Source organism: Mustelus asterias, chromosome 11 (genome assembly GCF_964213995.1).
Source record: "Mustelus asterias chromosome 11, sMusAst1.hap1.1, whole genome shotgun sequence".
Lineage (NCBI taxonomy): Eukaryota > Metazoa > Chordata > Chondrichthyes > Carcharhiniformes > Triakidae > Mustelus > Mustelus asterias.
In genome coordinates this window covers 108,850,301-108,865,525 of record NC_135811.1, presented here as the reverse complement: position 1 = coordinate 108,865,525, position 15,225 = coordinate 108,850,301, and the positions used below count along the sequence as shown (strand labels likewise).

Here is a 15,225-nt window from a genome sequence, read left to right as displayed (position 1 = left end):
AAGATTGGTCTGCATATGTTAATTGGTCACTGCGATGAAGAATCTTAAAGGATCTGTGCGGTACAATGGGAAGAACATCAATAAAAGCACCTTTATTCTGGGGTAAGTAACAGCCAGCACATTGCCCTTAACGCTGTACCGACACAGGAAGAGTGCATCTATCCCCTGGCAATTTCTACTCAGGGATAAAGGGTAAGAAAGTGACTTCCCTCACGGCAAAGGTCTGAGCTAAGAGAAGACTGAAAGCTGCACTGACGGAGGGTCATCCAGACTCTCAACGTTGGCTCTATTCTCTCTCCACAAAGACTGTCAGACTTGCTGAGATTTTTCAGCATTTTCGGTTTTTGTGACTGGAGGAACTTAGATCCTTCCACTGAGAACAGTGTGGCAGATGTGATCTCATGTGAGATTCAGAAGCTGGATAAAGGAATTGAATAATGCATTAAATTAGATTGCAGCAGGGTAGAACAGAGGGTTAAATGTCTAAATTAATAAAATGTATAATTAAAGGTAAATATGGAACGGAAATCTTCATAAAAAGTGCTCAGTAGCTGCAACGAGGTCTGATGAAAAGAATCCAGCATTTCTGTAATCATTGTGCTCAGAGTGTGGGGATACAAGAACGCATGGATGGAAGCAAATTAAGAGGACGAACCAGGTCATCACAGGAACACCGGAAAAATGAAAGTTTCTTAGTGGACTAAGTAAACCACGTTGCAACTTGCAGGAATACCATGCCAAAGAGCTGCATTTGCTGCAACAAGAATTTTTTTTTTGTTTATATCCAATTCAACCCAAAGTCCAATTCAAAGTCTCCACAAGTGAGACGTTCCAGATCCAAGCTGACACGATAGGCTTCCCACTTCCTGTCTTGTGCTTGATCTACATGATCCAAGCTGATTGGAACAGGCATTGCACCTTTTCCAAGGCTTGATCTCATTTGCATCTTAGCCAAAAGGCCGAGCTGCCGCTTTAAAAAAATTGCTTCAAATGAAGCCTCAGTGTAACCTCATGACTTCAACCAAATTCAGGATGCCAAAACTACACTTGATCTTAGCCAAAAGGCCAGAAGCAACGAGAAATTGCAGTAACATTCAATAACCAGGAGAGGATGTCAGACTGTGGAGGCCACAAGGATGGTGGGTAGGGGGAAGGCAGATACCATTTTGGGACAGTTGGCTGATGAGCTGTGAGGTAGTTTGAAAGGGAACTTTACCTGGGGTGTGATGAACCTTGCATTCAAGCAGAGGGTAAATATGAGGCTTTGCCAAGAATAATGGAAAAGCAGAATATTATTTAAATGAAAGGGACCGCAGAATGCGTTGGTACAGAGGGCTCTAGTGTCCTTGTACCTGAGTCACTAAAGGTTGGCATGCAAGTAATTAGGAAGGCAAATGGAATGTCGGCCATGGGAAGTCTTACTACAACTGTACACAACAATGCTAGGACTGCAGCTGGGGTGGTGTACAGTTTTGGTCACCTTACATAAGGAGGGACATTACTTACATGGAAGCAATTTAGAGAAGGTTCACTGGGCTGATTCCTGCAATGAAGGGGCTGTCTAATGAAGAAAAAATGAGCAGGTTAGGTCTATACTCACTGGAGCTTAGAGGTGATTTTACTGAAACATGTAAGATTCTAAGGTTGACAGGATAGATTCTGGATCTTACCTCCGGTAGAGGAATCTATTATTGGAGGAAACAGTTTAAAGTAAGGAGTCTTCCTTCTCTCAGGGGGTGGTTAGTCTTTGAAATTCTCTACCCCGGAAAGCAGCGAAGGCTGAGTTAGACAGATTTTTAATCAACAAGAATGTCAAGGGTTATGGGGCAGACAGGAAAGTGAACTCAAGGTCACTTGAGGTAATGCATTTTGGAAGGTCTAATACAGATAGGAAATATACAGTAAATGGCAGAACCCTTAGGAGTATTGATAGGCAAAGGGATCTGGGTGTACAGATACACAGGTCACTGAAAGCGGCAATGCAGGTGGAGAAGGTAGTCAAGAGGGCACACGGCATGCTTGCCTTCATTGGCCGGGGTATTGAGTTAAAAATGGCAAGTCATGTTACAGCTTTACAGAACCTTAGTTAGGCCGCACTTGGAATATAGTGTTCAATTCTGGTCGCCACACTACCAGAAGGATGTGGAGGCTTTGGAGAGGGTACAGAAAAGATTTACCAGGATGTTGCCTGGTATGGAGGGCATTAGCTATGAGGAGAGGTTGGAGAAAGTTGGTTTGTTCGCATTGGAGCGACGGAGGTTGAGGGGAGACCTGATAGAAGTCTACAAGATTATGAGAGGCATGGACAGAGTGGATAGTCAGAAGCTTTTTCCCAGGGTGGAAGAGTCAATTACTAGGGGGCATAGGTTTAAGGTGCGAGGGGCAAGGTTTAAAAGAGATGTATGAGGCAGATTTTTTACACAGAGTGGTGGGTGCCTGGAACTCATTGCCGGGGGAGGTAGTGGAAGCGGAAAAGGTAGTGACTTTTAAGGGGCATCTTGACAAGTACATGACTGAGATGGGAATAGAGGGATATGGTCCCCGGAAGTGTAGAGGGTTTTAGTTAAGTTGGGCAGCATGGTCGGTGCAGGCTTGGAGGACCGAAGGGCCTGTTCCTGTGCTGTAATTTTCTTTGTTCTTTTGTCACAATTAGGCTGTGACCTTATTCACTGATGAAAAGACACAATTACATCTCCTGCCCTTGTTTCTTATGATCTTCAATCGAGTTGAACTTATAAAGAACCAAAATGGTTTTTTTGCAGTCTGGAAGTTGAATTTGTACCCCAAGGGTTAAAAGACAAAAACAAAAGACTATGGTTATGTTACTGGATTAGTAATGAGGAGGTATGGACTAATTGTCAGAGATACCAATTCACATGCTACATTGGCAGTTGGGGTATTTAAGAATGAGATAAATCTGGAATTAAAAAGAATCAGCAATAGTGATCATATAACCACTGGATTGTAATTAAAAATTCATCTGGTTCATTAATGTCCTTTAATCTGCCTTGGGTCTGGCTTGTTTGTGGCTCTAGACCCATAGTAACAAGACTGACTTAACTGTCCTGTGAAGGCAGCTCACCACAACCTTCTCAAGGGTAATTAGGGGTCAGCATTTATGCTGGACTTACTGGCAACACCCATACCCCATGAATGAATTAACACAGGAGCATCACAATTTTGTTTTATTTGTTGTGGGATGTGGGCATCACTGGACTAACATTTATTGCCATTCTCCAATTGCCCTTGAAGGTGGTGGTGAGTCACCTTTTGGAACTGCTGCAGTCCATGTGCTGTAGGTACACCCACAGTGCTGTTAGGAAGGAAGTTCCAGGATTTACATTTGCTGCCTTGGTCCTGCTAGGTGGTAAAGATCACTGGTTTGGACACTGCTGTTGAAGGGGCCTTGATGAGTTACAACAATGCATCTTGAAGGTGGAACACACTGTTGTTGCTGTGCATTAGTAATGGAAGGAGTGAATATTTAAGGTGGTGGACGGGTTTTCAAGCAAGAGGGCTTTGTCCTGGATGGTGCTGAGTTTCTTGAGTGTTGGAGCTGCACTCATCCATGCAAGTGCAGAGTATCCCTGACTTGTGCTTTGTTGATAGCAGACAGGCTTTGAGAAGTCAGAAGACAAGTTACTCATAACAGAATTCCAAACCTCGGACCTGCTCTTGTATCCACATCATTTTTATGGCTGGTCCAGTTCAGTTTCTGGTTAATGATAACCTCCAGGGTGTTGATAGCAGGAGATTTAGCAATGGTAGCGCCATTAATTGTCAAGTCATTGCCTGGTACTTGTGTGGTGTGAATGTTACTTCCTTCTATCAGCCCAAGTCTGGATATTGTCCAGGTCATGAACATGGGCTGCTTCAGTATCTGAGGAGTTGTGAACGGTGCGGAGCAGAATACAATCATCAGCAAACACCCCCACTTCCAACTTTACGATGCAGGGAAGGTCATTGATGAAGCAGCTAAAGATGGTTGGGCCGAGGAATTTCTGCAGTGATTTCCCAGGACTGAAAGGAATATTGGAGGGATGAGAAAGGATAGTGGTTCTGCATAGATCTTGCAATAGCGTGTAACTGTGTTCCACACTCTGGCTTTGCAGATACTTTGCCCCATCTCCAAAGAGTTGGATAATCTGACCTATGCTAATCAATCCCAGATAGTGTGGTTGAAATTGTGTTGATATATTATTGTCACAAGTAAGGCTTACATTAACACTGCAATAAAGTTATTGCGAAAATCCCCTCGTTGCCACACTCCAGTGCCTGTTCGGGTACACGGAGGGTGAATTTAACATGGCCAATGCACCGAACCTCTTTCAGGCTGTGGGAGGAAACTGGAGCACCCAGAGGAGACCCACGCAAACACAGGGAAAACCTCCACACAGTGCCCCAAGCCAGGAATCAAACCTGGGTCCCTGGCACTGTGAGGCAACAGTGCTAACAATGGGCCGCCCAATAGCAGAACAGGCAGTTGAGATTTAGTTATTATATCAACTGTGCACTCCACTATCACCAACTCCCCTATAGAAAGCAAACACACACAATTCATGGTAAACTTAAACTCTTCCTTTATTGACAAGTTACAATACAATATAAAAAAAACACGAGAGTGAATGACTATCACATTGCGGAACACACAATAATCATGCATGTGCTCATTAGAATTAATTTGTAAAGTCTGGGCAATCTTGCGAGCAAATATTCCAAATGGCGTCAGGCAGAAAGCAAATACCCTTCTATTTGAAAGATACTCCTTCCACTATCCCCTTTAATTCAACGCAAGTCACAATCACACTGAGCCCAGCCAGCTGCACAAATGCATTTGAGTTGGGGGAAAATCCGCTTAGGCAAAGCTTTTGTTTTTTAAAAAAAAAAGCAACAGGAACACCCAACATTGATGGAGACAAACTGGAATGGACCTCATGCTTGAATACAAGACAGTACACACTGCTGAGAGATTAAAGCAGAGCCTACATCAGAACTCAAAACACTTTCCTTACCTCACTCCCCTCCCTCACTACATAGTAGCAAGATGCTCCACCTCCTTAGGCAGAGGGAGATGAAACCCTGGACAATTCTCTCACAGACACACATGAATTGTGAAATCTGTGTTTTTTGAAAGGACGTGCATCTTAGCACAATTCCTCAGCATGTTTTGGACAAACAATGAGGGCAAGATAACCAAGAAAGGGGTAAGAATATTTAACAAATAAAAATGTACAGATCAGCCAAGGAAACAGGAAATCAGTAAACTGATGAAAGAAATTGGTCCAATTTGAAAATGCGGCAGCCAAACAATGGGGAGCCATCACACTGAGCCCCCAACCGCTCCAAACCTCTGAACAAACACATTCGGTTAATCTTTTGAACCAAGTATTGATGCAGATTTCACTCTGCTAATTCTACACTTCAGAACAGCAGAATACATTTAAAAGCATTGTCCAGGGAATCCTCTATGAAGAGTGAATGAAAAGAGAAATCAAATGTTAAAATATCCAACAAGCCAATGATAACGTGTAGATGTTAATAGAAACAAATTATTTAGAATTATCTGGAATTAAGAATCTACTGATGACCATGAAACCATTATCGATTGTCGGAAAAACCCATCTGGTTCACTAATATCCTTTAGGGAAGGAAATCTGCCATCCTTACCCGGTCTCGTCTACATGTGACTCCAGACCCACAGCAATGTGGTTGACTCTCAACTGCCCTCTGAACAAGGGCAACTAGGGATGGGCAATAAATGCTGGCCAGCCAGTGACGCCCATGTCCCAGGAATGAATTAAAAAAAGGACACCCTCACTGATATTCTCACTGGCCCAATCCACACTCTGTACATCTCATCACTTAATGTAGGAGATTCCACTCAACTCCTGTGTTACATGGACACAAGATCACAGGGATGTATAAAATGTCCAGAGTGTGCACAATGTGGTGCCACCAGCTGACTAGAGATACTCTATGGCAGAGCTGCCAACATCAAGGACATAGAGCATCAGGAGTTGCATCACACACAGGTAATTAAAAAACAATTTAAATGATCTTCACTCCTAATAAAGTAATGCTTCTACAGCTACCCAAATTTTCTAACACAATTGAAAGATGTTGAAATCAAGGGCAGTCTGTCATTGATCGCCAATTAACTGCTACTGGGATCTTGCTGTACACTTCATGACAGCCATCTTTTTCCAACAGAACAGTTAAAATTCACTCCAAAAGTGAACATGAAATACTTCAAGGTATTTCCGAGGTGCAGTAAGACACATAAAACAAGACCTTCTTTCAAATTTACATCACAATAAGGGGCCACCGAACTGGACTGTTTGCAGGCAAGGTTTCATGCTGGATGTTAAACCTGAAGAAACTACATTCTTACTGCAGCTTGAACTTTATGGATTATAAAGCGAGGTGCAGCAAAACATTTCTCATTGTGTTTAGTGCTCCATGCTAAACAGGCAGAACGCCTCTCCTGTCAAACCATGCTGATGTATCACTTACCACTGCTTGTGACACTGCATGTGCTGAATCTAAAAATAAAATGCCTCATTAGCACAGAGTACTTCAGTACATAAAGACACCAGATCATTTCTGAGGTTGGGCGAATGTAGCTGAAAACTTTCTCCTCTGGCCCAGTGTCTTACCTTTGAACAGCATAAGTCAGACTGATTACTTGTGCGGACAATGCCTGTGCATGGCTTTCCCAAGACAGAAATTCACCACTCACCAAGCCACATCCCAGTGAATGGAACCCTCTGAATAACACACCCTCAATTGTATCACCAGCATTACTTACCTCTGGATGGTTGCGTCATATCTGATAGTATAAATATAATTTGGCAGGAGGAGGAAGAAATCCCAGTCTAGGATCACTCGAGGTGAGCATGAGGACCGAGGGGGAAACTGTGCACTCAATGGCCATGAAGCTCATAATGACTTCAGTGAAGTGTAATGGAGAGAACACCTCACAGCAATACAATTACAGAACCTCTCCTTCCAAACTGGCTTGTCAGTGGAGAGCATTCTGAGGTTCCAGGTAGGCCACTGGTAGTGAAGGGACAATGAGATTAATTCAGTCTACTAGTATCGGAAAGCGGAATATAACACAACACTTAAATGTACTGGCTTAAGTACAATCCCACTCCAGACAGAACACATACTAAACAAGCCTGGTAACTACAAATACTTATGGTTCTTATTTCATTTAAAATTTGAACAGAAAGGAAAATACCAGCAGTGTGAAACCTGCTTCCTTGGTATCAATCCTACTTTGGGATTTAGTGTTACATTCCCGAGCATCATGATAAAAATGGCAAATGGTGCAGCACAAAAAACCTCCAGTTTTGGAAACCAGTTGCTATGAATAAACATTGGGACATCACCAATTATATATTATAGTGAGTTTATAAAAGTTTCATTTAGGAAAAAAGGGAATTGTGCAGACATTGTGTGACTTGCAGGACATTCTCCCCAGAAAACACCACAGCCCTGTCAGACAGGCTGCCCATAGCCACAAATCAAAGGCATGACCATACTCCTCTCACTGGCATGACAAAACCATTTTACAAAGTCATCTTACAAATACATTTACAAAACACACGTTCAATCTTCTACTTGAACCACTTATACTACTTCAAACAAAGTGACTTCTGATACAGAAGTTAGGTTGGCCAGTTTAAATTTAGGCCTCTCCCTCTTTTTGAGGATAACAGGTTTGGAAATATATAGATCTATACAGGGAAAATACATCTCAGAACCCAATGGTCTTACATGTCAGGATACATATATACACACAGTGCAACATATATACACAGCACAGCAGAAAGTGACAGCACCACCGGAGACACTGCAACTGAAAGCTATACTCTAACCTCACTATACCTTGGAAACATAGTTGATTGTATGACAGAACTATTTAACACTCTTATATTTCAATGTTTTCTAGATTTTTAACTGCAGGAATAAAGGACTTAAATAGGTTACACAAAGGACTTGGTGGGGTAGTTTCTCCTTGTCCATTGTAGGGAACATTGAAAACTCTTAATCAAACCTCACAGTCGAGAGTCTCAATCAATTTGAACAGGATGCAGCAATCGATGAAATCTATATGTAACAGACAAATGCTGCTGAATCCAAAGCAAAACTCACCATAAGTCCCAGCTCTGAGCAACAGCAGGAAATAAGGCAGAGAGAAAGAAAAGGTGGCATGGGTCGGCAAATAATCATTCAGAGCAGTCACTCCATCACCCTGGCCAACCCTAAAATGTTGAATTGTAATTCTGTCAAACCCTTTAGTAGGATGTTAAGCTCTTCCCCGCACAGTCCAAATTGAAAGCCAAAAATAAAATGTAACCTTCCAAACCCATCTAGAAGGACAAGAGCAGCCCAAGACATGCTCGCCTCCAAGTCACTCATCATCCTGACTTGGAAACATATCGGCTGTTCCTTCACTGTTGCTAGTTCAAAATCCTGGAATTTGCTCCCTAACAGCACTAGAAGTGTACCTAAACCTCAGGGACTGCAGTGGTTCAAAGCAGCTCACCATCGCCTTCTGACGGGCAACTAGGGCTGGGCAATAAATGCTGGCCTAGCCAGCGATGCCCAAAAATCAATACCCAATTCATATCAGATACCAGGTTACTGGACCAGTGAATCAGTATTCACTGACCTATAGTTTGGTCAAAACTAGAAAGCTAATCATGACACAATCAGTGCTTTAAAGGGACAAACTTAAAATGGAAACCAGTAAGTTTAATTGTAGTGTGGTTTAACAGCAGTACTGTTCACTGCGTGCTCTATTCGAGTTAACAAGCATCAGTTTAAAGTGCTTTCTACAACAACCAAAGTGCTTAGGGAATCTTATGCTGATTAGTTTTCCAACTGTTAACTGAGCCCATTCCGATTTCTGGGTCACGACTGGAAACTCCAGAGTAAATTATCTCGGTCTCCATGTCAATTGTGCTACTTTAATAAAGTTCAACTCCAATGAACTTACTCTTACCATTCTCTCAATAAATTATCACGCTAAGACTTGGTTTCACGTGCTGTCAGGCACCAGGGAGAATGGAATCCATCAGACTGGCTCCCCGGTCTACTATCATCATCGTTTTTGATCAGAGCAGATAGAGGAAAGTTGCAGTGCCACTACATATAGTGGAGCAAGTAGCAGTGGCCATGTTCACACAATTAAATGACATCCTGAGAAAATTATTGTGGCTCAACAGAACAGGACAGGCTCTCTCTGCTGCCTCATGTTCAGAAAATTAGAAATTTCGCATATTTAAATAAATGTGGGTTCTATGGAGGAGGTAAAACTTGGGTCTCACGAGGGATGAAGTGGTAAAAAAAACATAATAGGAAATGCTACATGAATAACACCAAGGTAAGACATTTTTTAAAAAAAACATGGCACACATCGACATGGTTGGAGATGGAGTGTGGCAAGGGAGAAAGTTTGGAAAAAGACACCCAAGTGACTGAATGTAGTGAACCATCCTAACGTGATTTAATCCCATAGCTTCTGGAACATTTATCTTGTTGTAAGGTATAACCCAAAGAGCAAGTGCTTGTGAGAGAAACATATGACATTCAAGTCTTGTTTGATGTCTGAGTCCATTTGGGTACGACACTGACCCTTATTTCTACTCTAGAACAGTTGAGTATGAAAACTCTCCCCCAACACACTGCCGCTACATTCAACTGCCTATATAATCTGTATTGTCACAGCAATTTATTTTTGGAGGGGCAGGAATTCCAGTTAGCACTGACCTCCAAATTATATTAAGCTGCGAAGAACCAGATTTGAACTGGAGCTTTTGGGGGAGGGTTTTCACCAAACTCCCAAACCCCAGAAGTGCTCCTGGTTAACATTCAACTTGAGGTTGCAGTTGCCGCCTGAGGCTGAGAGATCGTCGATGCAACTGCTGCATCTGCTGTAGCCGTTCCCGCTGCCTGGCCAGGTTCTGTGGCATTGGGTACCTCTGGGCTCCGTACAGGTACCTGTAAGGTATCCTCACGTGACAAGCAGTTGCTCGGCATCGTGGCTGGGGCATGGGAGGCAGCAGCATCCAACGCTTCCTCTCTGAGCAATAGCGGTATGCCTCCTTCCGGTACTGCTTGTCCATGTCGTCACTGTTCTTCCAGCCACCGATTATGAAGACATCATCACGGAAGTAGCAAATGGCCGCACCCTCAATACTCAGCACTTCGGGTGGTAAGCTTTCCAGGATTTCATCAGCTGTCATGCTAGAGATTTTCTGTTTTGCTTCACCATCTGTCACAGGGTAACACTTGGGGCAGCAAGAAGCTGTGTGGTAAAAGTTTGTGGTTGCAATGGCCATTTGGAAAGCGCAGTAGTTATCAAGGAGCGGCAGAGATTCCACATCCTGCCACTGCCTCGTGTCAGTATCATACTTTGCATTTATAGTCTCCAGCCCATCCTCATTATCGGTATCCACGGGGGTGCGAGCAGTGACGTATACAAAACGATCTTCCACACTGATGGCTTTAACATCCCGCAATATTTTGGGAGCTGACTCCAGATGGTGCCACCTGTCCTGTTCAGGTTCATAAACGTCAACATCTTTGAACCCCGGGCTAAAATTCCCATGCCCCCCGATACTATACAAGTTCTGCTTAACCGCCGACAGGCCGAAGGAATGCTTCCTTGTGATGAGGTTATTAACCTGCTCCCAGCTGTTTCTGTTTGGGCTGTACCTCTCCACCGTCTTTGCAAATCCAGGCTCCATGGAGCCAGCCACATACACATGAGAGTCTGTGATGGCCATAGCATGGCCGTCTAGGTGATTGTGAATGTGGGGGAGATTTACCCATCGATCTTCATCAATGAAGTATCCTACACATTCGCTCAGATAATCCCCACCCTCTGACACACCACCCACCACCATGATAATGTCCATGTTCTGCCCAAAGCGCGGTTGGAATGACACAACATGGGACGCCCAGTGCTCCAGATTGGGAGGTTGAAGATTCTCCGACCGCAGTGCATGACCTTCCACTGCTTCTGAAACCAGCCTGAGGCAGTTGGCATTATCAGCCACTAGCCGCTCAGACTTGATGATCCGGGTTAAGTATGTGGGCTTCATCTGAGGCAACCGCAGCAACTGGAACAACTCCTCAAAGTGCTTCTCCCTCTCCTCTGGGTTCCGCTGCACCCACTTTACCACAGCCTCAAAAAGAACTTCCTCAGAGTCCACTGTGATTTCAGAGTCTGACAGCCAGTCCCTCACCAGGTGGAAAGGCAACGTGTAGAACTCATCATCCTGTACCACCTTGGAGAAATCCCTGCGGATCATGTCTGCAGCTTTCAATGCCAGCTGGTCCAGTGAGTACATGTGGGCCAGACTGTGAACTGCCACACAGTTGGTGAGGTTTAGCTTTTTCTTCAGAAACTCTCCACAGAATTCCTTCAGTTGAAGCAAGAGGAACCTGGAACAAGGAAATGGCAGTTTTGGAAAATGTTGTAAATGCTACTAAAGAACAGTACATTGAAAACAAATGTGCCACGTGCTTAACCTGTTTAGAAATTAAAGCTACTACAAACTTCATGTTGCATGAAATAAGAGTTAGAGACCATCAACCAAAGCGGTTTTATTCTTGCCTCCAGAGAGGAGGACATTAGCATCAAAATAAATTCGTGCAAAGTAAACAGGAGGGCTTTGAACCGGGAGTGGTGAGTGCGCTGGCTGCCTAATGCCACAAACTGCTCGGCTGCCACAGGGAAGCTGCTGTTTAATTCTGACAGTGAGCATACAGTGATTCTTTCAGTCAGCAACAAAACATCTGGCCGGAACAGATCCTTTCGCAGCGTTACAGCGATCTACACACGCACTTTGCTCCCAAATATGGAATAAAGGGTTTATCGGGTTCACACCCCAGAACCACTTTCACCAGAAATACTTCTGCAATAGTAATAGGGGGCATCATACAATGCACCTCAGGCTGGCAGTCACAGTACTGACGTCCCACACGATTACAGCCTGCTCATGTGCTGCCTTTGTTACTGTCGTTCATACGAGAATTAGGCCCCATTCCCTCGGCCAACGGCAGCCGCCTCCCCCCTCCAGCCACTCGCAGCCCGGGGCCCCACCCCCACCGGCCAATTACAGATCGGGGCCCCACCCCCACCGGCCAATCGCAGACCGGGGCCCCACCCCCACCGGCCAATCGCAGACCGGGGCCCCACCCCCACCGACCAATCGCAGACCGGGGCCCCACCCCCACCGGCCAATAACAGATCGGGGCCCCACCCCCACCGGCCAATCACAGATCGGGGCCCCACCCCCACCGGCCACTCGCAGCCCGGGGCCCCACCCCCACCCGCCAATCGCAGACCGGGGCCCCACCCCCACCGGCCAATCGCAGACCGGGGCCCCACCCCCACCGGCCAATCGCAGACCGGGGCCCCACCCCCACCGGCCACTCGCAGCCCAGGGCCCCACCCCCACCGGCCAATCGCAGACCGGGGCCCCACCCCCACCGGCCAATCGCAGACCGGGGCCCCACCCCCACCGGCCAATCGCAGACCGGGGCCCCACCCCCACCGGCCAATCGCAGACCGGGGCCCCACCCCCACCGGCCAATCGCAGACCGGGGCCCCACCCCCACCGGCCAATCGCAGACCGGGGCCCCACCCCCACCGGCCAATCGCAGACCGGGGCCCCACCCCCACCGGCCAATCGCAGACCGGGGCCCCACCCCCACCGGCCACTCGCAGCCCGGGGCCCCACCCCCACCGGCCAATCGCAGACCGGGGCCCCACCCCCACCGGCCAATCGCAGACCGGGGCCCCACCCCCACCGGCCAATCGCAGACCGGGGCCCCACCCCCACCGGCCAATCGCAGACCGGGGCCCCACCCCCACCGGCCAATCGCAGACTGGGGCCCCACCCCCACCGGCCAATCGCAGACCCCCCCCCAATTGCAGACCGGGGCCCCACCCCCCCCCCCCCCCACAGTCCAGGAGCCCATCCCCCTGGCCAATCAGAGCCGGGGCCCCATTCCCTGGCCAATCAGAGCCTGGTGCCCCATCCCCCTGGCCAATCACAGCCAGAGCTCCATTCCCCTGACCAATCACAGCCCGGGGCCCCATCCCCCTGGCCAATCAGAGCCGGCGCTGCCTCACCTGTCAGCCAGTTCCAGCACCTCATGCACGGAGCCGGTGGAAACCTGGATGCTGCCGGTGTACATGTACTGGATAACGGCCTCCACCGTGTCGGGCTCTGGCCCGGGCTCCGTGCTCCATTTGCGCATCTCCACCCGCTCCGAGCGCGACTCCTCGAAGTTGCCGCCCAGCAGCGGCTCGAAGTACTCGGTGGCGGCGGCCAGCACCGAGCGGTGGGCGCGGAAATCGCGGCCTCCCACCGACAGCGTCAGGTCGCAGAACAGGCCCCGCTTCCGCTGCTCGTTCTGCCGGCGGGACAGTTCCAGGCAGTGGCTCTTGGAGTCGAACACCTCGGCCTCGGCCTCGCTGCCCTCCGCCTGCTCCGGGCCCGCGGGCGCCGCCGCCGCCATGGCTGTCCCAACGGTCAGCGCGACGTCACCGTCCTGCCCCGCGTCATTACAACCTGCGCGATTACATCATCAGCACCTGCGTAAAGGCCTTGTCAAACCTGTGTTTACGTCATCAATAGCTGCGTCATCAAAACCCGCGTATTACGCTATCACGTTCCCCCCACTCCTACGTCATCCATTTCTGTGCACTTAACCCTCCCCCATCCAATTTGAAACATAAAGAGGAGTAACCTTGCTCTGCCATTCAATAAAATAAACCCCCCACAACTTGCCTGGACTTGCAAAATCTCACTAACTGTCCTGTCTGGAGACAATACACATCTCTTTAACCTGTGTTTAATGCTCCCTGTACTCACATTGTCTGTACCTGTAAGACTTGATTAGCTGTATTATAGAATCATAGAAACCCTACAGTGCAGAAGGAGGCCATTCGGCCCATCGAGTCTGCACCGACCACAATCCCACCCAGGCTCTACCTGCTAATCCCTTTTTTTTTACCCGCTAATCCCTCTAACCTACGCATCCCAGGACTCTAAGGGGCAATTTTTAACCTGGCCAATCAACCTAACCCGCACATCTTTGGACTGTGGGAGGAAACCGGAGCACCCGGAGGAAACCCACGCAGACACGAGGAGAATGCGCAAACTCCACACAGACAGTGACCCGAGCCGGGAATCGAACCCGGGACCCTGGAGCTGTGAAGCAGCAGTGCTAACCACTGTGCTACCGTGCCGCCCGTACCGTATTAGCATTGATTAACATTCCAATCATTATTCTGTAAATTGAGTTTGTGTCTCTGTATGCCCTGTTTGTGAACACATCTCCCACTCCACCTGACGAAGGGGCAGCGCTCCGAAAGCTAGTGGCATTTGCTATCAAATAAACCTTTTGGACTTTAACCTGGTGTTGTTAGACTTCTTACTGTATTCAATAAAACCCATACCTGACCATGTTCTGGTTAGATGGATGAGCTATGGGATCGCGCGGGGAAGAGGGCCTGGCTAAGATACTCTGTCAGAGTCAGTGTAGACTCAATGGGCTGAATTTGATTTGATTTATTATTGTCACATGTATTAACAGACAGTGAAAAGTATTGTTTCTTGCGTGCTATACAGACAAAGCATACCGTTCATAGAGAAGGAAATGAGAGAGTGCAGAATGTAGTGTTACAGTCATAGCTAGGGTGTAGAGAAAGATCAACTTAGTGCAAGGTAAGTCCGTTCAAAAGTCTGACAGCAGCAGGGAAGAAGCTGTTTTTGAGTCGGTTGGTCCGTGACCTCAGACTTTTGTATCCTTTTCCCGACGGAAGAAGGTGGAAGAGAGAATGTCCGGGGTGGGTGGGGTCCTTAATTATGCTGGCTGCTTTCATCAACAACTGCCTGGGATAATGAACTCCAAAGATTCACATCCCTCAGCAAAAAGAAATTTCTCCGACTCAGCCAATTGGGTTCCACACCATTGTAATGAATTACAAGGCTTTGGTATTCTATATTGTGGGACTGAAGGTGGTTCAGAAACAGGAACAATTGCAGTTGTGAGCAATTTGACTCTGCTGTACTAATCAAGATGATCATTCTGTAGATCAGTCCACATCATCCACTACCCCACGCTATCCCTGAATCCTTTACTTCCCTTGGGAAACAAAAATCCATGGATATACTCAGTGATTGAGCATCCACA

At 47.0% G+C, this 15,225-nt stretch overlaps 1 protein-coding gene across 1 annotated transcript; it reads right to left on the bottom strand.

Moving 5' to 3' along the window:
* Positions 1-4,563: 4,563 nt before the first annotated feature.
* On the bottom strand, positions 4,564-13,574 carry klhl11 (kelch-like family member 11). Its single transcript, XM_078224259.1, has 3 exons — positions 13,157-13,574; positions 9,781-11,460; positions 4,564-6,542 (listed from the first exon to the last, which is right to left on the bottom strand). Exons 1-2 carry the CDS (start codon positions 13,543-13,545, stop codon positions 9,876-9,878), a joined length of 1,974 nt encoding a protein of 657 aa, XP_078080385.1. The 5' UTR covers positions 13,546-13,574; the 3' UTR covers positions 4,564-6,542; positions 9,781-9,875.
* Positions 13,575-15,225: the final 1,651 nt, after the last annotated feature.

Excerpts from the sequence above, each read along its gene's own strand:
- klhl11 (XM_078224259.1), bottom strand. The coding sequence starts at position 13,545 with ATGGCGGCGGCGGCGCCCGCGGGCCCGGAGCAGGCGGAGGGCAGCGAG. Across the intron at positions 11,461-13,156 it reads GTGCTGGAACTGGCTGACAG|GTTCCTCTTGCTTCAACTGA; the intron begins GTGAGGCAGCGC and ends TCCTTGTTCCAG.